Genomic DNA, 21953 nt, shown 5'->3' on the forward strand with positions numbered 1-21953 from the left:
TCTTTACCGATTGAGCTATCAGGAAAGACTTCCAGACTGAGTGACTTTCACTTCACAAGAGTATGAGACCATGAGATATATTAGTAGTTTCTTTGAAGATTAGGTCAAAGAAAATATTAGGAGATAGGATTAGAGGTAGATTGAGACCAAATGATAAATATTCAACCTTATTGTGAGATAGTGACAGCTAAAAAGAGTCTCAGTTTGTATACTATCAGTTCTCTGAATTTCTCAAAAAGAACTAGACTAATAAAAATTTGTAGTTTTTGTAGGGTTCAGATATTTAGAGTGCTTTGGGAAACAGGGAGTTAAAAATCTTTCGGAAGTTAACTTGGTATAAGAGTACGAAAAGCCTCTGTTGCTCTAGTTCTAAGGAAATGCTCTCCTTTTTTTTCTAATAAAGCTTTCCACAGAAGACAAACTCTGTACACAATAAACAAGGTAAGCATAGGACAGAATTACTACAATTCGTTAACTCTCAAAAAAAGTTATTCATTTTGACATGTAAAGGAAACTTTATGAATGTTAGATGTGCTTCAGAGTGTTGATCTGTTAAAATTCCATAAAACAAGCCTCAAAATGCAAGTCATTTGTGCCAGCTACAAGTACATAGCTGAAGCAGCATTTCCAGAGAGACTGGGGCAAAGGACAGAACTAACCAGAAATTGGCAGAAGAGAAACAAAACATAATCGAGTGTTAATAATTTACCAGTTACTGCTCTTGAAACCAAAGTAACTAAATAATACGATCGTCATCTGTTTACATTTATGCTTGTTTTCTGCATCTCTGCACTGAAGTGTTCAGTGTACATGGATGTGGACAGAAAATCAAAAGCTGCAGGGGTTTTTTATCTGAAATTAGAACAGTAATTTCAATGTGTGCATGTTAATTTTATTGTTATGCTTTTTCTGTCTCTGGATTATAATCTCTTAAAGGAAGAAAACAGGTATTGGTTTATTAACTATTTTGAATCATTCACATTTTCTATTTCCATCATGTGTTTTGTTTGTAAGCTTGTTTGTTTCCTGAGCACTGTTGTCACTGTTTATGTGAATTTGGAAAGAGCAAAATTAGAATTTTGGGGAAAGCCAAAAATAACAGGGAACACCCTATTGTTCTGTGAAAAACACTCGACTTGGATTCAGAAAACTTGGATCCAAGGCCTGGTTTTCTCCTAGAAACTCAGCAACTTAACCAAATTAGTCTTTTTTTTCCTCTTACCACTGCACTGGGGATGTCAACTGCTAACCCTTCCTATCACCTAAAGTGGATATGTGAATAAACTGAGAAAACAGATGGCTAAAACCTTTTAAATTAAACTACTCTGTAGTTGTGAGGAATCACTCTTGTGGTACTCCTTCTGAACGATCTCCCATCCCTAGTACATAATGTTTTCAGTACTTGAACATATTTGACTTTCTGGGTGATTGAGCATGAAATCAAATCGGATATGGCTCAGACTCATTTCTCCAAAAGAATGTAATCATCTTAGTACAGTATTCTGCATAGTTTCCCCTAATAAGACCCCTTCATGAGTAACACATTCCAGTGGAGAGTCTCTGCTGCCAGTAAATTAGGCTGTGTCGGTATAAACTCATATAATCTGGTTAGTATATAGAGCATGTCTCAAGACATTTTCAGGCATTACAATGTCTTGAAAATTACTAATAGTTGTTTGTCTTTTAGTATAGAGGCAAAAAGTGAGGAAGATCCCTAAGAAAGTTGACACAGAATTACTAATAACTTCATGAGAAAGAAATTAAAGTGTGTTTCCAAAAAGTCTTGTTTCAAAGTAACTTAAGACCCAGTCATCTTTAATTTGGTTCTTGTGTCTCTAACCATGAGAAAGCTTTCTGAAAGAATGGATAAAAAAAACCCAGTGTGATTTATAATCTCCAAAAAATTACATGAGTCAGCTTAATAATATGGTAGTTCAGTTCAGTTCAGTTCAGTTCAGTCGCTCAGTCGTGTCCGACTCTTTGTGACCCCATGAACCGCAGTACGCCAGGCCTCCCTGTCCATCACCAATTCCCAGAATCCACCCAAACCCATGTCCATCAAGTCGGTGATGCCATCCAACCATCTCATCCTCTGTCATTCCCTTCTCCTCTTGCTGTCAATCTTTCCCAGCATCAGGGTCTTTTCAAATGAGTCAGCTCTTCACATCAGATGGCCGAAGTATTGGAGTTTCAGCTTTGGCATCAGTCCTTCCAATGAATACCCAGGACTGATCTCCTTTAGGATGGACTGGGTGGATCTCCTTACAGTCCAAGGGACTCTCAAAAGTCTTCTCCAACACCACAGTTCAAAAGCATCAATTCTTCGGCACTCAGCTTTCTTTATAGTCCAACTCTCACATCCATACGTGACCACTGGAAAAACCATAGCCTTGACTAGACGGACCTTTGTTGACAAAGTAATGTCTCTGCTTTTTAATATGCTGTCTAGGTTGGTCATAACTTTCCTTCTAAAGAGTAAGCGTCTTTTAATTTCATGGCTGCAATCACCATCTGCAGTGATTTTGGAGCCCAAAAAAATAAACTCTGACACTGTTTCCACTGTTTCCCCATCTACTTGCCATGAAGTGATGGGACTGGATGCCATGATCTTCGTTTTCTGAATGTTGAGCTTTAAGCCAACTTTTTCACTCTCCTCTTTCACTTTCATCAAGAGGCTCTTTAGTTCCTCTTCACTTTCTGCCATAAGGGTGGTGTCATCTGCACATCTGAGGTTATTGATAATTTCTCCCGGCAATCTTGATTCCAGCTTGTGCTTCTTCCAGCCCAGCGTTTCTCATGATGTACTCTGCATATAAGTTAAATAAGCAGGGTGACAATATACAGTCTTGACGTACTCCTTTTCCTATTTGGAACCAGTCTGTTGTTTCATGTCCAGTTCTAACTGTTGCTTCCTAACCTGCATACAGGTTTCTCAAGAGGCAGATTAGGTGGTCTGGTATTCCCATCTCTTTCAGAATTTTCCACAGTTTATTGTGATCCACACAGTCAAAGGCTTTGGCATAGTCAATAAAATATGGTAGTAGGTTCAGTATTTTAATTCACTATTTAGAATTCTAGGTCCTTTGTCACAAGAAGTCCACATAGTTTATACTGCACACTGTGTATGGAGGTGCAGAGCCGGTGGTAACTTTGCCTAAAGTTATATGGTGGTAACAAGTTCCAGTCTGAGCACAGGCTGACCAAGGCTTGCATCTGTCCACTCACTCCAGTGTTGCCAGTGAGCACTTGCCAAGTAGGCACTGTGATTGCACACTCCTCACTCCCTGTCATTATCACTCTTCCTACTTTTGTGGTGGCTTATTTGATGCCTTACTAGTTCTACACACTGATAGCTGATGTGTTGAAGTGTCTTAAATGTTGTAAGGGAAACCATGACCCTGCTCAGCTTGACCACTCATCCAGCAGATGGGCCTGTGGCACCTGAGTGGGTTGGCCGTACTTTCCAAAGCACAGACGATGCCCCAAAAATGAGGCAGGTGACATTTACAGTCATGGGTTCTGAAGAGGCTCACTTACTGAAAAGTCCTGAGGTTCTAAATCAAAGTAAGTATCTTTAATCAACACTCAAAAACTATGTACTATGCTGGTTGGAGGCCAAAGGTCAGTGTTATAATACTACACTGTAATTGGAGGGAGGGGAGCGCCAGCCAGTCCATCGTGCTGTTGTAAGAAGCCGTTCACATGCACAAAGTTCTTAGATACACAAAGACAGGCTTTGGTAGTGCAACTGAAGAAAGTGTGTACCCAAGCATCTTCACAGCTTCTACTGGATGTAGTTTCTTTTTAGGAATGAAGGAATATTCTCCCATTTTTGATCCATTCTTTTATGTCAGTTCTACAAAATTGCATGTAACTTTATATTTTTAAAAGATTCTTAAGTATTTAATATTCTGCTAATTTGATTTTGAATTATAAATGCCAGTTCAATTGAGGGTTTTGTGTTTTACTAGGTTAAAAAGGAAAAAGTGTACATTTTTAAGGATTTTTTATGAATAAATTTAATGTACTGAAAATAAAAAAAAGAAAGGATAGTGGTTCCAGAGGAGTTCTCTGAGGATCTGCCGTTGGCTGTTTATAGAGCTGAAATTCAGATGCCCTCAGAAGATAAATAGGGCCTGAACTCATTTCAGAGAAGAAATGGTTTTAAGCAGAAATATAAATATTGAATAATAAGATGCATACTATAGGCCAGTCTTTTATTTTATATTTTTGAGGATAAGAAAAGTGTAATCTATTTTTACTACCACAAATAATCATGAAAACACTGTTAGAAAACATTCTGGCTAAAGAGAAAGCAGAAGTTTCGCTTAAGTGTGAGATGCTAACTTATTGCATTTAGGTCTACCGACCATTTGAGGGAGTTAGAAGTTAAAGTAAACAGCTGCATCTCTAGTTGATCTCTGCATATTTTAACCCAAATATGGTAAAGGGCAGGGCTAAAGAAGGGAGTATCCCTATAATAAACAGAGCTCAGAACTTGTAACAGAAAATTAAAATATACTCCACTCAAGAGAAGTCTGTACTTTGCACTTAGGTTAAAGTCTCATTTAGATTTAAGTTTCTAAACTTTGCCTAAGAAATTAAGTTTTCTTTGATCTCCTCTCTTCTGAATTGCCGAAATCAGATAAACCTACTTCACAAAAATGACTTCTTGTCATGTTGCTGAAGACCCTATAAAAAAGGTGGCTATCTTTGGAGGAACTCATGGGAATGAACTAACAGGAGTATTTCTAGTTAAGCACTGGCTGGAGAACAGCACTGAGATTCAAAGAACAGGGCTGGAGGTAAAACCATTTATTACCAACCCAAGAGCAGTGAAGAAGTGCACCAGATATATTGACTGTGACCTGAATCGAGTTTTTGACCCTGAAAATCTTGGGTAAGACTATATTTTGTGTTGTATGTGTGCACATGTGTGTTTGTGTGTGTGTGTGTGAAAAGTAGTATGTGTGAAAGCACATGTGTATACATATGATATTCATGTTCATACACAGAATCGCTATTGTGAATAAGATCACTTTCACTTTTAGTCATACTACGTGATGAATTAATTACCTAAACTGGACATTCATGTACTCTTTTATAAATTTTTTTAAACATCAAATACTTCTTAACTGATTTTTTTAAATATATTCTATCTAGACTGGGACAACAAATAACAGAGGTTTTTATTTTTAAATTATGTCTTTAAAGAAACAGATTTAATAAGTCTTTTGCATTAAATTAATATTTGACCGCTACACTTAGATACATATTTTTTAGCTTTCTAGGTGATTCACTACTACACTTTTTGCAACTATATTTTGGTAGCGCATGAAGTTCTAGTTAAGAAAAGTGTAATATTTCAGTTAATGTTTGTTTAATGAAAGAGTGAATAAATGACCATCATCAGAAAACATTAGACTGCTCTGTGATCTGAGGAGTACATGTACTACCTTCAGTAGTGGGTCCTTGAGACCTGAATTTTCTGAATTTAAATTATAGCTGATGATACATTACATATAGTATATACAATCATAATGCTCTATGTCCTTATTATTTTTGCCTTTGTTTACATCATTGTAGCTACTCCTGTAGATATTTAGGCCTCTAAGCTTTTTACCACTTCTTTCATTTACATAAAAATATTATTAAACACCTACTCTTCATGGGGCACTGTGCCAGATACTATGGGAATACAAAGTTATGTACAAAATGATTTCTGCTCTCAATGAGCTAACAGTCGACAAGCTAAGATATAAGTAATGCCCAGCAACAACTAATATAACACTTTTATATACTCATTTTCTATTAAATCCTGTTTTGAGTTTAAAGAGTTACTTTAATCTCATCATAGATCAAAAGATGGCTACTATATTTATACAAATTTGCCTCACTTTATGGAATACAATCTCTGGGGCAATTATACATTAGTCATAGCTTACATCAGAGAAGGCAATGGCACCCCACTCCAGTACTCTTGCCTGGAAAATCCCATGAACAGAGGAGCCTGGTAGGCCGTCCATGGGGTCGCTAAGAGTTGGACATGACTGAGTGACTTCACTTTCACTCTTCACTTTTATGCATTGGAGAAGGAAATGGCAACCCACTCCAGTGTTCTTGCCTGGAGAATCCCAGGGACGGGGAGCCTGGTGGGCTGCCGTCTATGGGGTCGCACAGAGTCGGACATGACTGAAGCGACTTAGCAGCAGCAGCAGCATAGCTTACATATCAAACCATATTTTTACTAACATAAATTTTAAATTCAAACATGCTTTATATTCACGACTGAGGTTATGTCAACACGATTAAGGTTTATCTATTCACCTATAATACCTATTAACTAACTCTTACATTACCACTAAAGATTTCTTGAAGAATAACTTTTAGTTGGCATGTTAACTTGCCAAATAACTCTGAAATGAACTAGATTGAGTTTTCTTATTATGACCACTCAGTGGCTTGCATTTCAATGAGAGTAGTCTTTTAAATTAAACTCACTTTCTACTTCTTATATTTAACACTTATCAGAGGCTGGACAGTGTTTTTTCAGGGTGTTCATGGAAACTTATGAGCTAGATTAGTCAATTACCTTCTCCCATCCTCCTTCTCCTAAACTGTGCTACTTTCCCTGTATTCCTCATCTCAGTGATGTCACCATTACCCACTAAATCACTTATGGAAATCATCTTAGAACCTTCCACATTCTTTATTCCTTACATCTAGTGGGTTACTAAATCTTTCAATTATTCAAATACTGACTAGATGTTTATTACCTTTCAGGACATCATGTCTTGACTCTGAGCACCTGAGTAGCTGGTGGTGTCATTTACTCACATGGGGGAGAGGGAGAAGCAAATCAGTTGTGGCAAGGAGGGAGGAACTTATGCAGTTGTGGCGTTAATTAGCTTTTAAAGTGCATTTGTAGCCTTTGGGCTTCCCAGGTGGCACTCGTGGTAAAGAAAGTGTTAGTCACTCAGTCACGTCCGACTCTTTGTGACCCCATGGACTGCAGCCCACCAGGCTCCTCTGTCCATGGAATTCTCCAGGCAAGAATACTGGAGAGGATAGCCATTTCCTCCTCCAGGGGATCTTCCCGATCCAGGGATTGAACCCAGGTCTCCTGCATTGCAGGCAGACTCTTCTGACTGAGCCACCAGGGGATCAGTGGTAAAGAACTCACCTGTGAGTACAGGAGACATAAGAGATGCAGGTTTGATCCCTGGGTCGGGAAGATCCCCTGGAGGAGGGCATGGCAACCTACTCCAGTATTCTTGCTTGAAGAATCCTATGGACAGAGGAGCCTGGAGGGCTACAGTCCATAGGGTCACAAAGAACATGTCTGAAGCAACTTAGCCTGCACACACATACACATGTAGCCTTTAGGAACTATCTGGTTGCTTATAATAGAAATCTGAAAACAATGACTTAAACAAATAAGGGTTTCTTTCCACAAATAACAAGTCCAGAGGTAGGCAGTCCAGGCAGGACTGGATAGCTCAGTGATATTATAAAGGCCACAAACTTCTGTCTTCCCACTGTGCTGTGCTAGTCGCCCAGTGTCCGACTCTGCGATCCCACAGACTGTAGCCCTTCAGGCTCCTCTGTCCATGGGGCTTCTCCAGGCAAGAATACTGGAGTGGGTTGCCATGCCCTCCTCCAGAGAATCTTCCCAATCCAGAGATCAAACCCAGGTCTCCCACATTGCAGGCAGATTCTTTACCATCTGAGCTATCAGGGAAGCCCAAGAATACTGGCGTGGGTAGCCTATCCTTTCTCCAGGGGACCCGACCTAGGAATCGAACTGGGGTCTCCTTCATTGCAGGTGGATTCTTTAACAGCTGAACTACCAGGGAAGCCCCAGTCTTCCCACTGCACTAGCCTTAGTATGCAGCTTTTCTTCATAGTTGAAAAACTGCTGCTCCAATTTCTTGATTGCATTCCAGGCAAGAATTACTCAGGTACAAACTGTAGGTCTTTTGAAGATGCTAACAAAAATAGTCAGAGAATAGAAATAAATGGAATTATAGGGAAATGTTGAATGCTTTCATGAGAAAAATAAATTTAAATTATCATGTACATTAAGAAAAAATGTATCCTAACCATTGAGGTTGGAGGTGGGGGGTAGCAGGTAGAGACTCATTTGAGAATTCAATAAAAAATATCAACCCTCATCCTAGAAAAATGCATATATGCATACTCCTGCAATGTTTTGCATTTTCACAGTGTACCCAGACTCTTCTCTGTAAACCTTGACCCTGGACCACTAGTGGGTCCTAGAATCACTTAAGAATCCCTAATAAGATGATGTGAGCTCCTAAGTTTGACTATTCTTGTGCACTAGAATTAGCTAGGGTGTAAAAAAATAATAGGTGCATTTGATGGTCTAGCTTCATTATAGCCCAGTGCACTTAACTACTAAGGGACTCTTGATTAAATTAATGGGCGAATTTCATTCAGAGTTGAAGTCAAATGATAAAGTGTTTGAAATGTCCTTCCTGTGACCAGCCACATAAATGAACTATTATTTGCAAGTGTGACAATGCAACATTACTTGGAATCAAACAGAGGGGGGAAATGTAATTTTTAATTTGTAAAATTTTCAAATAAAGTTCCCCTTCCCTCAGAGGTTTTTCATATTAAAGGTTTGGTGCCAGGTTTCTAATATACTGTGTTCTCATTGTATATGTATGTTATCTTAGCTCCAGGTGTTGTTAATCTTTTTCTTTCTGCTAATAACAGCAAAAAAAAGTCAGAGGATTTGCCATATGAAGTGAGAAGGGCTCAAGAAATCAATCATTTATTTGGTCCAAAAGATAGTGAAGATTCCTATGACATTATTTTTGACCTTCACAACACTACTTCTAACATGGGGTGCACTCTTATTCTCGAAGATTCCAGGAATGACTTTTTAATTCAGATGTTTCATTATATTAAGGTAATGTCAATGTTATTAATTTACAAGTTAGCCTAGGACCTGTAATTTTAAGTTGATTATAGATGTTGAAACAACCAGAAAAGGGTGAGGAGGGAGGGTCCAAGAGAAATGGGAGACTGAGGGGAGCACCAGAACAGAAGCAGCAGTGACAGGCAGAAGAAAAGGAGAAGGGATGAGCAAAATAATAAATATAATGAAAAAATAATAGAGCATATGAGTCACTGTGTCTATAAAATTTTAGATCTTTTATTAAGACTATGACAGTAATCATGGGTTTTTCAGTAAAATTAATACCAAAATTTTGAAGTGGTTGAAGTGGCTCAATTACAGTTTTAAGAAGCTTAAAAGATAGTCATTTAATGTTGACTAAAGACCAATGATAAAAAGACTGTCTTTAGCCCTGTCTTTGTCTCCGTTTGGTTCATATACCCCAACATACATCTGATCTTTCGGTACTTCATATAGCTAATCATCTTAAGGCTCAGAAATCTACAAGATGAAAAAATCAGCAGTCCAGTGCCTATAATAAGAAAAACTGCTAGAAAATAACTGTTGAGCAAAACACAAATAATGAACTGTATGGTTATTTCTATGTAATGGATAGCCTTCCTTCCAGAGAGCTAGCATGAGCTAGTATGATTTAATGAAAAGTATGTGACCCATATAGCCAGTACCTGGGTTCAAATCCTGATTTTCTCACTTGCTAACCTTGAACAAGGTAATCAACTTCCTTGCTTTCCTTGTTTTATAAAATTGGCATAATAACAACAGCTACCTGATATGACCATAATAAGCCTTACATAAGAAAAAAAATTCTTAATGCATTTAGCTGAGTGCTTTGAGCAGTAAGGATTAACTATTATTTTTGTTTCCTTGAATTAGTGACATTGACTAGATAGTAGTTCTGGTAGGAGATCATGATGCAGTATCTTTGCTGCTCATTGAAGGGAGAGCTGAATACTTTGTATGCTGCATTGTCATCAAAACCAAGAGGCTGAATTATTCAGATAAGTGGGGGAGTTACTTGCCATCTCTAGAGACCTGGCCCACAAGGGTAGAAATAGAAATCTTTAAGAAACCCATAGTAAGCTAAATACTCAGTGTAACGAGTGATGAAAACAAAAATAACAAAAGCCATTCAGAAGAATTTATTCATATACTTTGTTCGTGGTTCTGGAGAATTGTTTAATATACATTTTATCCAGAAAGTTACATATAATCTAATTTTATATGTAGTTGGAGTTTAGAATGTGTTTCCTAAAGTTGTCTTACTAATCTTAGTGGATGAAGTTAAACATACTGAAGGCATTATTGACTGACAGTAAAGAGAACAAGGCATATGGTCTTTACATAATAAGAACATGTTTTAAATTCTTTTCAGACGTCTTTGGCTCCATTACCCTGCTATGTTTACCTTATTGAGCATCCTTCTCTCAAATATGCAACTACTCGTTCTATAGCCAAGTATCCTGTTGGTAAGTCACATTTCCCACTGTCACAGCTAAACAAAATATGTCTGAGACGAAACTCTAAGAAAACTAATTTAAAGACTATTTGCAGCTACTTTGCTTATCATTATGGCTTGTAATTGTCAAGTAATAAGCAAACTATCCCCAGGCTGTCTCTAGCTATATCAGATTTCCTCACTTTCATTGACCAACTTTCTACATTCCAGAAAGAAGCACTGAGCTAGAGGAATTTGAGTCTTTTATAATGGGTAGTAAGCAACCTGCTTTTTGCTCAAGCAAGACACCAGCCCTATCTTCCAAGGGTATCCACTGTACAAAACTCTTAAAACAATAATCTGGAGCCAAGGCAGTCAGTATCTTGCTGGCAAGACGTGCAGAAATACAGAAGACCCATGGAAAATTCTCTCCCAGCATCCCTCTTAGCATCTGCTTCGAAGTAGAGTCTCTGATAACCTGTGTTTATTATCCATTCACTTGTGTGCCCTGTCAGTTACTGAGCTGTGGATTTGTCTTTGCCTTCTGGTAACTTCCAGCACACAGGCTTGCATTCTCATACACCCTCTCCGACAGTCTCTTTTTTCTACATCCCGTTCTCCTTCCTGAGTGACGTACTAGCATCATTGTTTGCAGACCGCACTGTAATCCTTAAAATTGCTGTTGTCTTGCAGTCCATGGGGTCATAAAGAGTTGGACACGACTTAGAGACTGAACAACAGCAACACAACTTAGAAGTAGATTTAAAGTTATTTTGGTTATTTGGTTTTTGATCATTTTGGTGCATAATCAAGGGGTCCGTTGAGGCAAGCTAAATGACCAAGTGTAGGTAACTATTTGAAACAAACCAAGTGCTTAAAAATAAAGGATAGAGATCTATGACACCAAATAAAGCATAAGATTTACAGGCCTTGGTTTATTACATTTATGGGAAATGTTGCTCTTAGCTAGAATGAATATCTATTGATATATCTGTCTCTTAAAAATAGATCCAGGGACTTCCCTGGTGGTTCAGTGGTTGAGACTCTGCCCCTCTACCACAGGGTGCCTGGGTTTGATCCCTGGTTGGGGAATTAAGATCCTGCATGTAGTGTGGCAAAAAAAAAAAAAAAAATCCCACTCCTTTGAAAATAGAGCCAAATCTTTCAAACGTTTCAGTGTGGGGGAATATTAAGATCATTATAAATAATTAGAAATATTATACCTACTTTACTATATTATTTGGAATATTTTTATATCATCCAGTCATGGGCAGAGGGGACACTTAAGATCAGAGAGACACTGTCTCCAGCTCAGTATTTTGTAATACTTCTATGACTTTAGATGGGCATCCCTGGTGGCTCAGCAGTAAAGAATCCACCTGCCAATGTCGGAGTCACAAGTTCAATCCCCGGGTGAGGAAGATCCTCTGGAGAAGGAAATAGCAATCCACTCCAGTATTCTTGCCTGAGAAATCTCCTGGCAGGCCATAGTTTTCTGGGGTCTCAAAAGAGTCGGACATGACTTAGCGACTAAACAACAATGACGTGACTTTAGGTGGCACAAGATGTGCACTGTAATTTCAAGCATCATATGCCAACATGGCAGTATCTGGTGGGAGAAAGGAGAGTCCCAGGAACTCCCCTGTGGACCTTCCATTGTGGCCAGTTATTCAGAACTGAGTCATATATGCATTCTTCAATTAATTACTAGGGCTGATGGAGTACTGTGATTGAGCAAAACTGTTCTGTGTTTACCCCTGAGTTGGAATCCCAGCCAAAATCAGGACTCTGTCAGCAAGGAGTAGATGGAATGAATTTTGGGTAGGAAAGCAATAACACCTTGTACAGAACGCAGACAGACATATCCACAAACACATTTTCACACATTTACAACATCTATGCATCGATGCATACCTTAGCCACACTTATACCATATTCTTAAATATATGCCCAAACATATAGCCAGAAAAGCTAAACACAGAAGTGAAAAATGAAGATAAAAGAGAATACAGTAAGATTTTGTGAATGGGGAAATAACAGAAGTGGGTGAAAACAGGATAGGTGGAAAAGAATGTATATGAATAGATGGAAAGGATTGGATGATGTTATATTGGTAAATAGTTTTATAAATGAATCAGGTGATGATTGTAATGATAACAGAGTGGGAGACTTGGACAGGAGGGAAAGGACTAGATAAGTGGTTTAGAGAAAAATATTTTATAGGTTTATGGAAGAATGCTTGACAGCCACAGGAAGTAGACCTGATGGTATGGGAATTAATTTTATTGCAATGAGAAGAAATGAATACAGGTTTTTTCCACAGAAAATTAAAACCATTGACTATCATGGCAGGTTGGGTTGTTATGTTAAAGGCAAGAATATTGCTCCAGGGTCACACAGATTGTCGTTTGACTTAAATCCATGGCTTGTTTAGTTTAGCTTTCTATTACTAAATAGATGTGTTTTCTCCTACAAGCTGTGTCTATGACAGTTTCTCTTTGTGGTCACTTACTATTTTGTCAATATAAAGTTGTCTGCTCCTTTTACTGTATTATAATTTTTAAATATTTTGTCAACATTGAAGGAAATTTAGAGAAAAAAGACCCACAAGACCTTACTACTATAGCACAACTCTTTGATTTTCTTATGTTCTCTCCCAGTCTTTATTTACTATGCATATACCTTGTAAATGCTCTGCTTTATTTATTGCCTAATATTATGTCTCACATATTTTCCATTATGCTACATGGTCTGCCTTTTTAATCAGTTTTAATGATGCGATTCTAGATCTTGATGTATGAAAATGCTCCATCTTGTATTCTAACACATGAAATGTGACTATCTCCCCTTCTGTACCTAGGTATAGAAGTCGGTCCCCAGCCTCAGGGGGTTCTGAGAGCTGATATTCTAGATCAAATGAGAAAAATGATTCAGCATGCTCTTGATTTTATACATAATTTCAATGAAGGTAAGTAGGAGGCCGAAATTGTTTCTTTCACTGTTAGCTTGTGTGTGTGCAAATAAATCAGGACAGGAAGACGAGATGGAGCGCACATGATGACTAAACCACTCAACACTGAAATAACAATGGACCCCAGGTCAAATTTGCCACGTTTGTGCTATTAATTGTTTTTTTTTTTTAAATGTAATCATCTCAGCCATTCTTCAATGACCAGTGTAGACACATTCAAGAAGAACAGCTACCAAATAAAGTCTCACAAATGAAATCCTCATTTTCCTATTAATGTCCATTTTAAAAAGCAAAGAAATACCAAGAAATATAGATGTCCAATAAACAGATGAAAAGATGTCCAATATCACTAGTAGTTAGAAATGCAAATTAAAATACAAAACCATTTTATCCCATTAGATTGAGGAAATAATCTCTTTTCTGCCTTACATAAACACTTGGGGAGACCTGTGAATAAATTCTGAATGCATACTTCAGGAGAAACATCTTATAGTAGAGGTTAGCTAAGGAAATGGGGAGAAGGCAATGGCACCCCACTCCGGTACTCTTGCCTGGAGAATCCCATGGACAGAGGAACCTGGTAGGCTGTAGTCTGTGGGGTCACTAACAGTCAGACACCACTGAGCGAATTCACTTTCACTTTTCACTTTCATGCATTGGAGAAGGAAATGGCAACCCACTCCAGTGTTCTTGCCTGGAGAATCCCAGGGACGGGGGAGCCTGGTGGGCTTCCATCTATGGAGTCACACAGAGTCAGACCCAACTGAAGTGACTTAGCAGCAGCAGCAGCTAAGGAGATGATTGAGAATGTTGAAGAGTTTGAAAACCATAATAAAAATAATCCCAAGGATGCACATAGAAGTTCAGTTTACAGAATACCTTCACATGTATCCTCATGTATGTGACAATATTTGAGTGCTGGTTGATAAAATTAAAGGCACTTAGACTGGCAGAAAAGGAGTCTTAAAGCCAATTTTATTTTAGAGTTTCAGAAGTGTTATACTGGAAAGGAATTAGACAAGTTTTCTGTGACTCAGAGGGCAGAATAGAATCTGTGGGATAATGTTATCTAAGGACAGAAACTTTTGATTAACAAAGCTGACCAACAATGGAACAGACCACACTTTGTGAGGCTGTTCAAGCAGGAGCAAGATGACCACTTAGCCAGAAAGATACAGAGAATATTCAAGCATCAATGGAAGTTAAGCATTTGAGAGTCACTCCAGCTCTGAGATTCTAAGGAGCAAAAACATGTTCCTTCGTGTTCTACCACTTTCTTCTTTTCTCCCAGTGGACCTTCTGGTTTAAAGAAATGACATCTGATATTTCTGTCTTCATCTTGGAAGATTTGGTAAATTATAAAAATGGCCACAAATTCTTCTCTTCCCTGCTTCCATGTCCTAGCTAGAGATAAAGTCTGTTTTCCTACCACCTGGATCTGGCTTGGCCATGTGGCATGTTTTATACCACAGAAGAGATTAGAAAAGAACTTGCACATCTGGGCTTGCTGTCTCGCTGCTCTAAGGAGCCTTGCACTGTCATTTGTGAATCAGCTCACCTAGCCTGCTGGATGATACAAGACCATGAGGCTGAAGACTGAGACCTCCCAGTCAGTAGTTCTGCAGCTCCAGCTGAGGACCCATCAAATGCCCAGATATGACAGCAAAGCCATCTTAGATTATCCACCTCCTGCTGACCTGCCAGCTCACCGCAAATGCATGAGCAAGCCAATTAGAAATCAGCCGTTCCAGCCTAGACCAGAGGGACTGCCCAACCAAGCCACAGAATCATGAGCTAAACTAGAGGGTTGTTTTATGCCACAGAGTTCTGGCATCACATATTATGCAGCGGAAGCAAACTGGTACAGAAGTGATGGCAGGATATCTGAATTCCACCCTGGCTGCACTTTCTGCACTAAGGGGAAAGGAAGATTTTCCTTTGGATTGCAACCATGGCATAGTGTGGGCTCTATGCTGGATGAAAGTTCATCCTGTTTATTCAGAGGTAGCCAGGTACAAACGTAAACTACCCCTTTTCCAAGTTTCTGGGCACTGGGTTGTTTAACGTTGCTGCAGCATTGTAAGTTTCACTCCACTATGGGCAGACTGGCTATATCCCAATATCTCACTGTTCAAGAGCTGCCCAGATGTTTAACATACTTAGTTAAGAGGAGAAGCACAATGGTGAAGTCATCTAACCTGCTGAACGTCCTCCTGAAGTTACACAATCACAGGATGTCAGAGCTGGAAGGGGCCCTCCAAGATGAATTGATGTGAAATCTTCATCTGACAGGTAAAGAAAGTGAGCATCGAGAAGTTAAGCATGTTGCTCAAGTTGACACGGCTGGGAGATTAGAGCACAGGTGTCCTGCCTGACTCTCATTCCTAGCCTCTCTCTCCCCTGCACTGACTTTTTAAGTTCTGCTTTCCACCTCTGTCCAACCTCTGTGTACTTGTGGACCCAGTGCTGGTAGGAATCATTCGAGAACATCCTTTGGTTTAGTGTTGTTGTGAACATCCTTAACTAAAATTTTACGGAGCAATATAAGACCCCAAATAGCCAAAGCAATCTTGAGACAGAGGAGCAAAGCTGGAGGCATCACACTTCCTGACTTCAAAGTGAAAGTGAAAGTCACTCAGTCGTGTCTGTCTCTTTGCAATCCCTTGGACTATACAATCCATGGAATTCTCCAGGCCAGAATACTGGAGTGGGTAACTGTTCCCTTCTCCAGGGAATCATCCCAACCCAGGGATTGAACCCAGGTCTCCCACATTGCAGGTGGATTCTTTACCAGCTGAGCCACCAGGGAAGCCCCCAACTTCATATTACAAAGCTGTTATAATTAAGCCATATAGTGTTGGCATAAAAACAGACACACAGATCAATGGAATGGAGTGGAGAGCCCAGAAATAAACCTATGTGCTGCTGCTGCTAAGTCGCTTCAGTCGTGTCCGACTCTGTGCGACCCCATAGACGGCAACCCACCAGGCTCCCCAGTCCCTGGGATTCTCCAGGCAAGAACACTGGAATGGGTTGCCATTTCCTTCTCCAATGCATCAAAGTGAAAAGTGAAAGTCGCTCAGTCGTGTCCGACTCTTAGCGACCCCATGGACTGCAGCCTACCAGGCTCCTCCATCCATGGGATTTTCCAGGCAAGAGTACCGGAGTGGGGTGCCATTGCCTTCTCCAAACCTACCAGGCTCCTCAGTCCATGGGATTTTCCAGGCAAGAGTACTGGAGTGGGGTGCCATTGCCTTCTCCAAACCTATGTATATATGGTCAATTAATATACATCAAAGGAGCAAAGAATCTACAGTGGAGAAGGGGCAGTCTCTTCAATAAGGGGCATTGGGGAGATTGGACAGCTAGGTGCAAAGGAATGGAATGACCACTATCTTAAAGACCATACACAAAAATTAACTCAAAATGGATTAAAGACATGAACATAAGAACTGAAACTATAAAACATAAAATAAAACATGGGCAGTGAGCTTCCTGAAATAGGTATAGGTCTTGGCAATTTTTTGAATCTGACACCAAAATTAGAAGCAACAAAGGCAAAAATAAATGAGACTACGTCAGACTAAAATCTTCTGCACAGCAAAGGAAACCATCAACAGAGTGAAAATACAATCTACTGAATGGGAGAAAATATTTGCAAATTATATATCTGATAATGCACTAATATTCAAAATATATAGAGAACTCATACAACTCAATAGTAAAAAAAAAAAAAAAATACTGATTTAAAAATGAGAGGAAGATCTGAATAGACATTTTGCCAGAGAAGACATACAGATGGCCAACAGACACATGAAAAAATGTTCTACATCATTAGTCACCAGGGAAATTAAAATCAAAACCGTAATGAGAGGGGAAGGAGGTAGGATGGAATGGGAGATCAGGATTGATGTGTGTACACTACCATGTGTAAAACAGATAGCTAGTGGGAACCTATGGTGTAGCTCAGGGAGCTCAGCTCAGTGCTCCCCGGTGACCTAGATGGGCGAGATGGGGCAGCGGGATGGGAGAGGGAGCTAGGAGACCAGGGCTGTTTGTATATGTAGAGCTGATTCACTTCATTGTGCAGCAGAAACACAACATTGAAAAGCAACTGTACCCCAGTAAAAAATTAAATTAAAATATAAAGTATAAAAAAAAATAAGAAGATATCAGCTCGCTCCTTTTAGAATGGCTATTATCAAGAAACAAGAAATAAGTTATGCTGAAGATATGGAGAAAAGGGAACCCTTATGCACTACTGGTGGGAATCTAAGTCGGTGCAGCTGCTATGGAAAACAGCATAGAGGTTCCTCAAAAAATTAAAAATAGGATTCCCATATGATCCCAGCAATCCCACTTCTGGGTGAAATTGTGTTTTATGTACTTTCTGAGTATTATATTTCACAATGAAAAATGATTTAAAAGCAAAAAAGATACTGTGTTCTCCCTATAGCTGTCTGTTTGCAGTTTTTGGTTCCTTTTTTGAAGTATAAACTTCCCTTTTATCAGGAGTGTTTTTTATTTTTTAGTTGCCATTTATATTTATTTATTTATTTATTTTGCCACAGGAAAAGAATTTCCTCCCTGTGCTATTGAAGTCTATAAAATAATGGAGAAAGTTGATTATCCCAGGAATGAAAGTGGAGAAATTTCTGCTATCATCCATCCTAAACTGCAGGTAATGGTTACTATTTCTTTTAAATATTCAAAATAATGATGCCCTACCTTTCAGGGGAGGGATTCCCAGGTGGCTCAGTGGTAGAGAATCCACCTGCCAATGCAGGAGACACAGGAAACATGGGTTCAATCTCTGGGTTGGGAAGATCCCCTGGAAGAGGAAATGGCAACCCACTCTAGTATTCTTGCCATGGAAATCTCATGGACAGGGAAGCCTGGCAGGCTATACAGTCCATGGGTTTGCAAAGAGTCAGACACAACTGAGCATGCTCGCAGCTTTGAGTAGACCTTTATAGTCCGTGGTGACTCAGACAGTAAAGAATCTGCTTGCAATGCAGGAGACCCTGGTTCAGTCCCTGGGTCGGGAAGATGCCCTGGAGAAGGAAATGGCTACCACCTCCAGTTTTCTTGCCTGTAGAATCCCATGGACCTCAGACCCTGGCTGGCTATAGTCCATGGGGTTGCAAAGAGTCGGACATGACTGAGCGACTAACATTTAACAGCCCATTAAGCATTTTACATATGTGAGTGCCTCAATAGATGTTCTCAAAAACACTGCAGTCTAGATAAGGTATTCAGATCATCGCTGAGTAAATATTTATGGAATAAATCCTGTGCTGGCTCTGGAGGTACATCAACGAATATGGTTTATATTCATGTGGAACTTATAGTCTAGATATACTAAAGTCTAAACTGTGGTCTTCAAATGAAGATAACCAGATGCTATAACAGAATAATGAGATGTGGATGGGGGTCAGAGAACATGAAATTCCTGTGTCAAGTGCAATGGGTAAGAATTATTACATCTACTTTAATATAAGAAAATGGAGGCTCAGAAATTAGATCCTTCCCATAGTCCTGTAGTTATTGATGGCAGATCCAGAACGAAGGTTCTTTGCAGTTGGCCACGTTGCTACCACCTCCCTGTCATCACTACTGTAAAAGAGCAAACCAATCAGAGCCTCCTCCTTTGGGATGTTTTCTGCCTTTTTTCCCTGACCCCTCAAGACCCCAGTATGTATCTGCTGTTTGTCTGGTTTGATCAATAATGGTGTAATGAAGGGGAAGAAAAGGCTCGTAGGAAAGAATAGAAGTTTAAATCTGGAAGAGGCAGAGGTAAAAGCAGAGAAGAGCAAAGATTCTAAAAAGCTAAAACATCCATCTCCCCACACACTAGCAGACGTCAGAAATGGAAGAGAACCAATGGATTGTCTAGCCTGGTGCAGTCAGCCCTGGAGGCACATCGCCTACAGTGCCTTTTAGAAAATAACAGCGCCTGTCCCTGCTCTGGGATAATCTGATCTTATTGGCCTGTGTAATTAGAGTAGGAAACCACTGATCCAGTTCAGACTGCTATTTAATGACCCTAATGATAGTCATTCGGACTTACAACTTAATAAAGCTGCTGCTGCTGCTGCTAAGTCACTTCAGTTGTATCCGACTCTGTGCGACCCCGTAGACTGCAGCCCACCAGGCTCCCCGACCCTGGGTTTCTCCAGGCAAGAACACTGGAGTGGGTTGCCATTTCCTTCTCCAATGCGTGAAAGTGAAAAGTTAAAGAGAAGTCACTCAGTCGTCTGACTCTTAGCGACCCCATGGACTGCAGCCCACCAGGCTCCTCCATCCATGGGATTTTCCAGGCAAGAGTACTGGAGTGGGGTGCCATTGCCTTCTCTGACTTAATAAAGCAGCCTGCCCCAAAACACAGACTAGTGGAGCAGATCCAGCTTTGTGCCTTGTGAGATCCAGGTGGAAACTTGAAGGAGCCTGAGGCAGTGTTTTAAAGGATAGAAAGATAAAGATTGTGAACCTCTTAAATGATTCAGTTGTTATCATAATGTGGGAACACGTATAGGAAATATTCATCTATCTTGTGCTTTTCCCAGGCTTTTCCCAGCCTATCCCCACCTTCTCCCACCAATCCCCACCAGAATAGAGCCTTCTAGCATGCAGGCACAAGGTCACTCATTTTTTATCCCCAACAGTAGAATGCCTTATATACAGAAGACTCTTAATGAATATTTCCTAAATTTTGCTGAGAGGAATTTAACTTCAGCTAGCAAGAGATATAATTTGCACTTAAGAATATGTGCATGTAGTTTGGTTTTTGATATTATAAACCTCTTCAGCAACATTCAAGGTGAACTTGATACCAAAGCAGACTCTGATCATGTGGCAGTTATAAAAATAAAAAGGGGAACTCTTAAAACTGCTGCCAAAACAAACTGCTCAATCTCAGTTTAGTCACATACCTCTAACTTGTCTCTTTTAAAAGAAGATAGTGCTGTCATTTTGGTTGTCTAGAGCCTGACATAAGAATGTTTTAATTTATTTTTTATTGAAGTATAGTTGATTTTTTGACGGGACTTCCCTGTAGCTCATACTGTAAAGAATCTGCCTGCAATGCAGGAGACCTGGTTTGATTCCTGGGCCGGGAAGATCCTCTGGAGAAGGGAATGGCAACCCACTCCAGTATTCTTGCCTGGAAAATCCCATGGACAGAGGAGCCTGGGGGGCTACAGTCCATGGGGTCGCAAAGAGTCAGACACGACTAAGCAACTAACACTACTTCTATGTATAGTTGATTTACAATGTTGTGTTAGTTTCTGGTGTACAGCGAATGATTCCGTCACATATATGAATATATAGAGATAGATATACACATATACATCCTTTCTCATATTCTTTTCCATTATACAATTTGTAAAGTAGGAGAGAAACCAAATGTAATTTATGTATGTTGTTTCCTGAAAGGATCAAGATTGGAAACCCTTGCACCCTGAGGATCCTGTGTTTTTAACTCTTGATGGAAAGACTATTTCATTGGGTGGAGACCAAACCGTGTACCCAGTGTTTGTAAATGAGGCCGCATATTATGAGAAGAAAGAAGCTTTTGCAAAGACGACTAAACTAACACTCAATGCAAACAGTATTCGCTCCTCTCTACATTAGAAATCACTTGTGGCTCACTTGTTAGAGAGCGCCTTGAAAAATTCTGCCAGTTTATAAGCTCTTGAAGAGCAGGAGTGTGCCTTACTCATCATCATTTCCACAGCTCCTAGTGGTGCCTTGAACACAGTGGACATTCAGGTAAATTTGTTGAATGAATGAATGTGTTAATGAATGCCTTTCACAGATATCATACTTTATGTATGTAGCCTATTCAAAGAAGTGCATTTCTTATTTCTCTATAGCTTTATATACCTTATACTTTGATAGTTTAACGTTCTTAGTAAACAGCCTTAGAATTGAAATTTTAACATTGAAACAGTCCATGGGATTGCAGGGTTGGACACAACTGAGCGACTCAGTACAGCGCAGCACAGATACTGTATACAAAAAACTATTAACTTGAGCATAGAGTTAAATACTGTATGCTTTTAAGTAATATAGAAATACTCCTAGAAACTAATAGCACAGGCTCACTATTTTAAATTTTTTCACGTTTGAATTAATGCTAAAGTATTAAAGTCAATCAGCAGCAGTTGTGATATCTGTAGATTTTAAAATGCTCTTATGACGATGAAATGTGAATGAGAAATGAGGGCTGATTGTAAAGGTGACATTATGAATAAATCAAGAAACTCTGAATGGTCCTTTGTCCACTGAGAGTCACCCACACAAAGCATCACAAAGCTTCGCGCTCCGGTACGCCCACTTGTTCTGCGCTGACCCCAGGAAGCCAGGAGCCTCCTTCAGACCTCTCACACGCCCCCCCAGAAGCTCATGTTCTTTCCCAACTTGGAAGGCATGTCCTTCCCAGCTGTCCCTTCTACTCTGAAAGAACTCATTTGTCCTTCTTCCTGACCAATGTATAAGAAAGTCTCTGGGCTCCAGCCGTGTAGGTGGTAAAGACAGAGCTGAGGGCAGTGGACGCTAGTAGAAATGTGACCCAAATCCGTCTCTGGTTCACAAATGCA

At 39.6% G+C, this 21953-nt stretch overlaps 1 protein-coding gene across 2 annotated transcripts; it reads left to right on the plus strand.

The window, feature by feature from the left end:
* The first annotated feature begins 346 nt into the window (after positions 1-346).
* ASPA (aspartoacylase) lies at positions 347-21624 on the plus strand. Of its 2 annotated transcripts, XM_027518057.1 has the most exons (7): positions 347-441; positions 4646-4900; positions 8743-8938; positions 10320-10413; positions 13243-13350; positions 17925-18034; positions 20788-21624. In XM_027518057.1, exons 2-7 carry the CDS (start codon positions 4665-4667, stop codon positions 20983-20985), a joined length of 942 nt encoding a protein of 313 aa, XP_027373858.1. In that variant the 5' UTR covers positions 347-441; positions 4646-4664; the 3' UTR covers positions 20986-21624. The 2 variants fall into 2 exon arrangements, with proteins under 2 accessions (XP_027373858.1, XP_027373857.1); XM_027518056.1 differs by lacking the exon at positions 347-441 and having other exon boundaries at positions 4490-4900.
* Positions 21625-21953: the final 329 nt, after the last annotated feature.

This window comes from Bos indicus x Bos taurus, chromosome 19, assembly GCF_003369695.1.
Source record: "Bos indicus x Bos taurus breed Angus x Brahman F1 hybrid chromosome 19, Bos_hybrid_MaternalHap_v2.0, whole genome shotgun sequence".
In the NCBI taxonomy this organism is placed as follows: Eukaryota; Metazoa; Chordata; class Mammalia; order Artiodactyla; family Bovidae; genus Bos; species Bos indicus x Bos taurus.

Coding starts and splice junctions, on each gene's coding strand:
- ASPA (XM_027518057.1), top strand. CDS start 4,665: ATGACTTCTTGTCATGTTGCTGAAGACCCTATAAAAAAGGTGGCTATC. Junction 8,939..10,319: donor AGATGTTTCATTATATTAAG/GTAATGTCAATG, acceptor AATTCTTTTCAG/ACGTCTTTGGCTCCATTACC. Junction 18,035..20,787: donor TCATCCATCCTAAACTGCAG/GTAATGGTTACT, acceptor GTTTCCTGAAAG/GATCAAGATTGGAAACCCTT.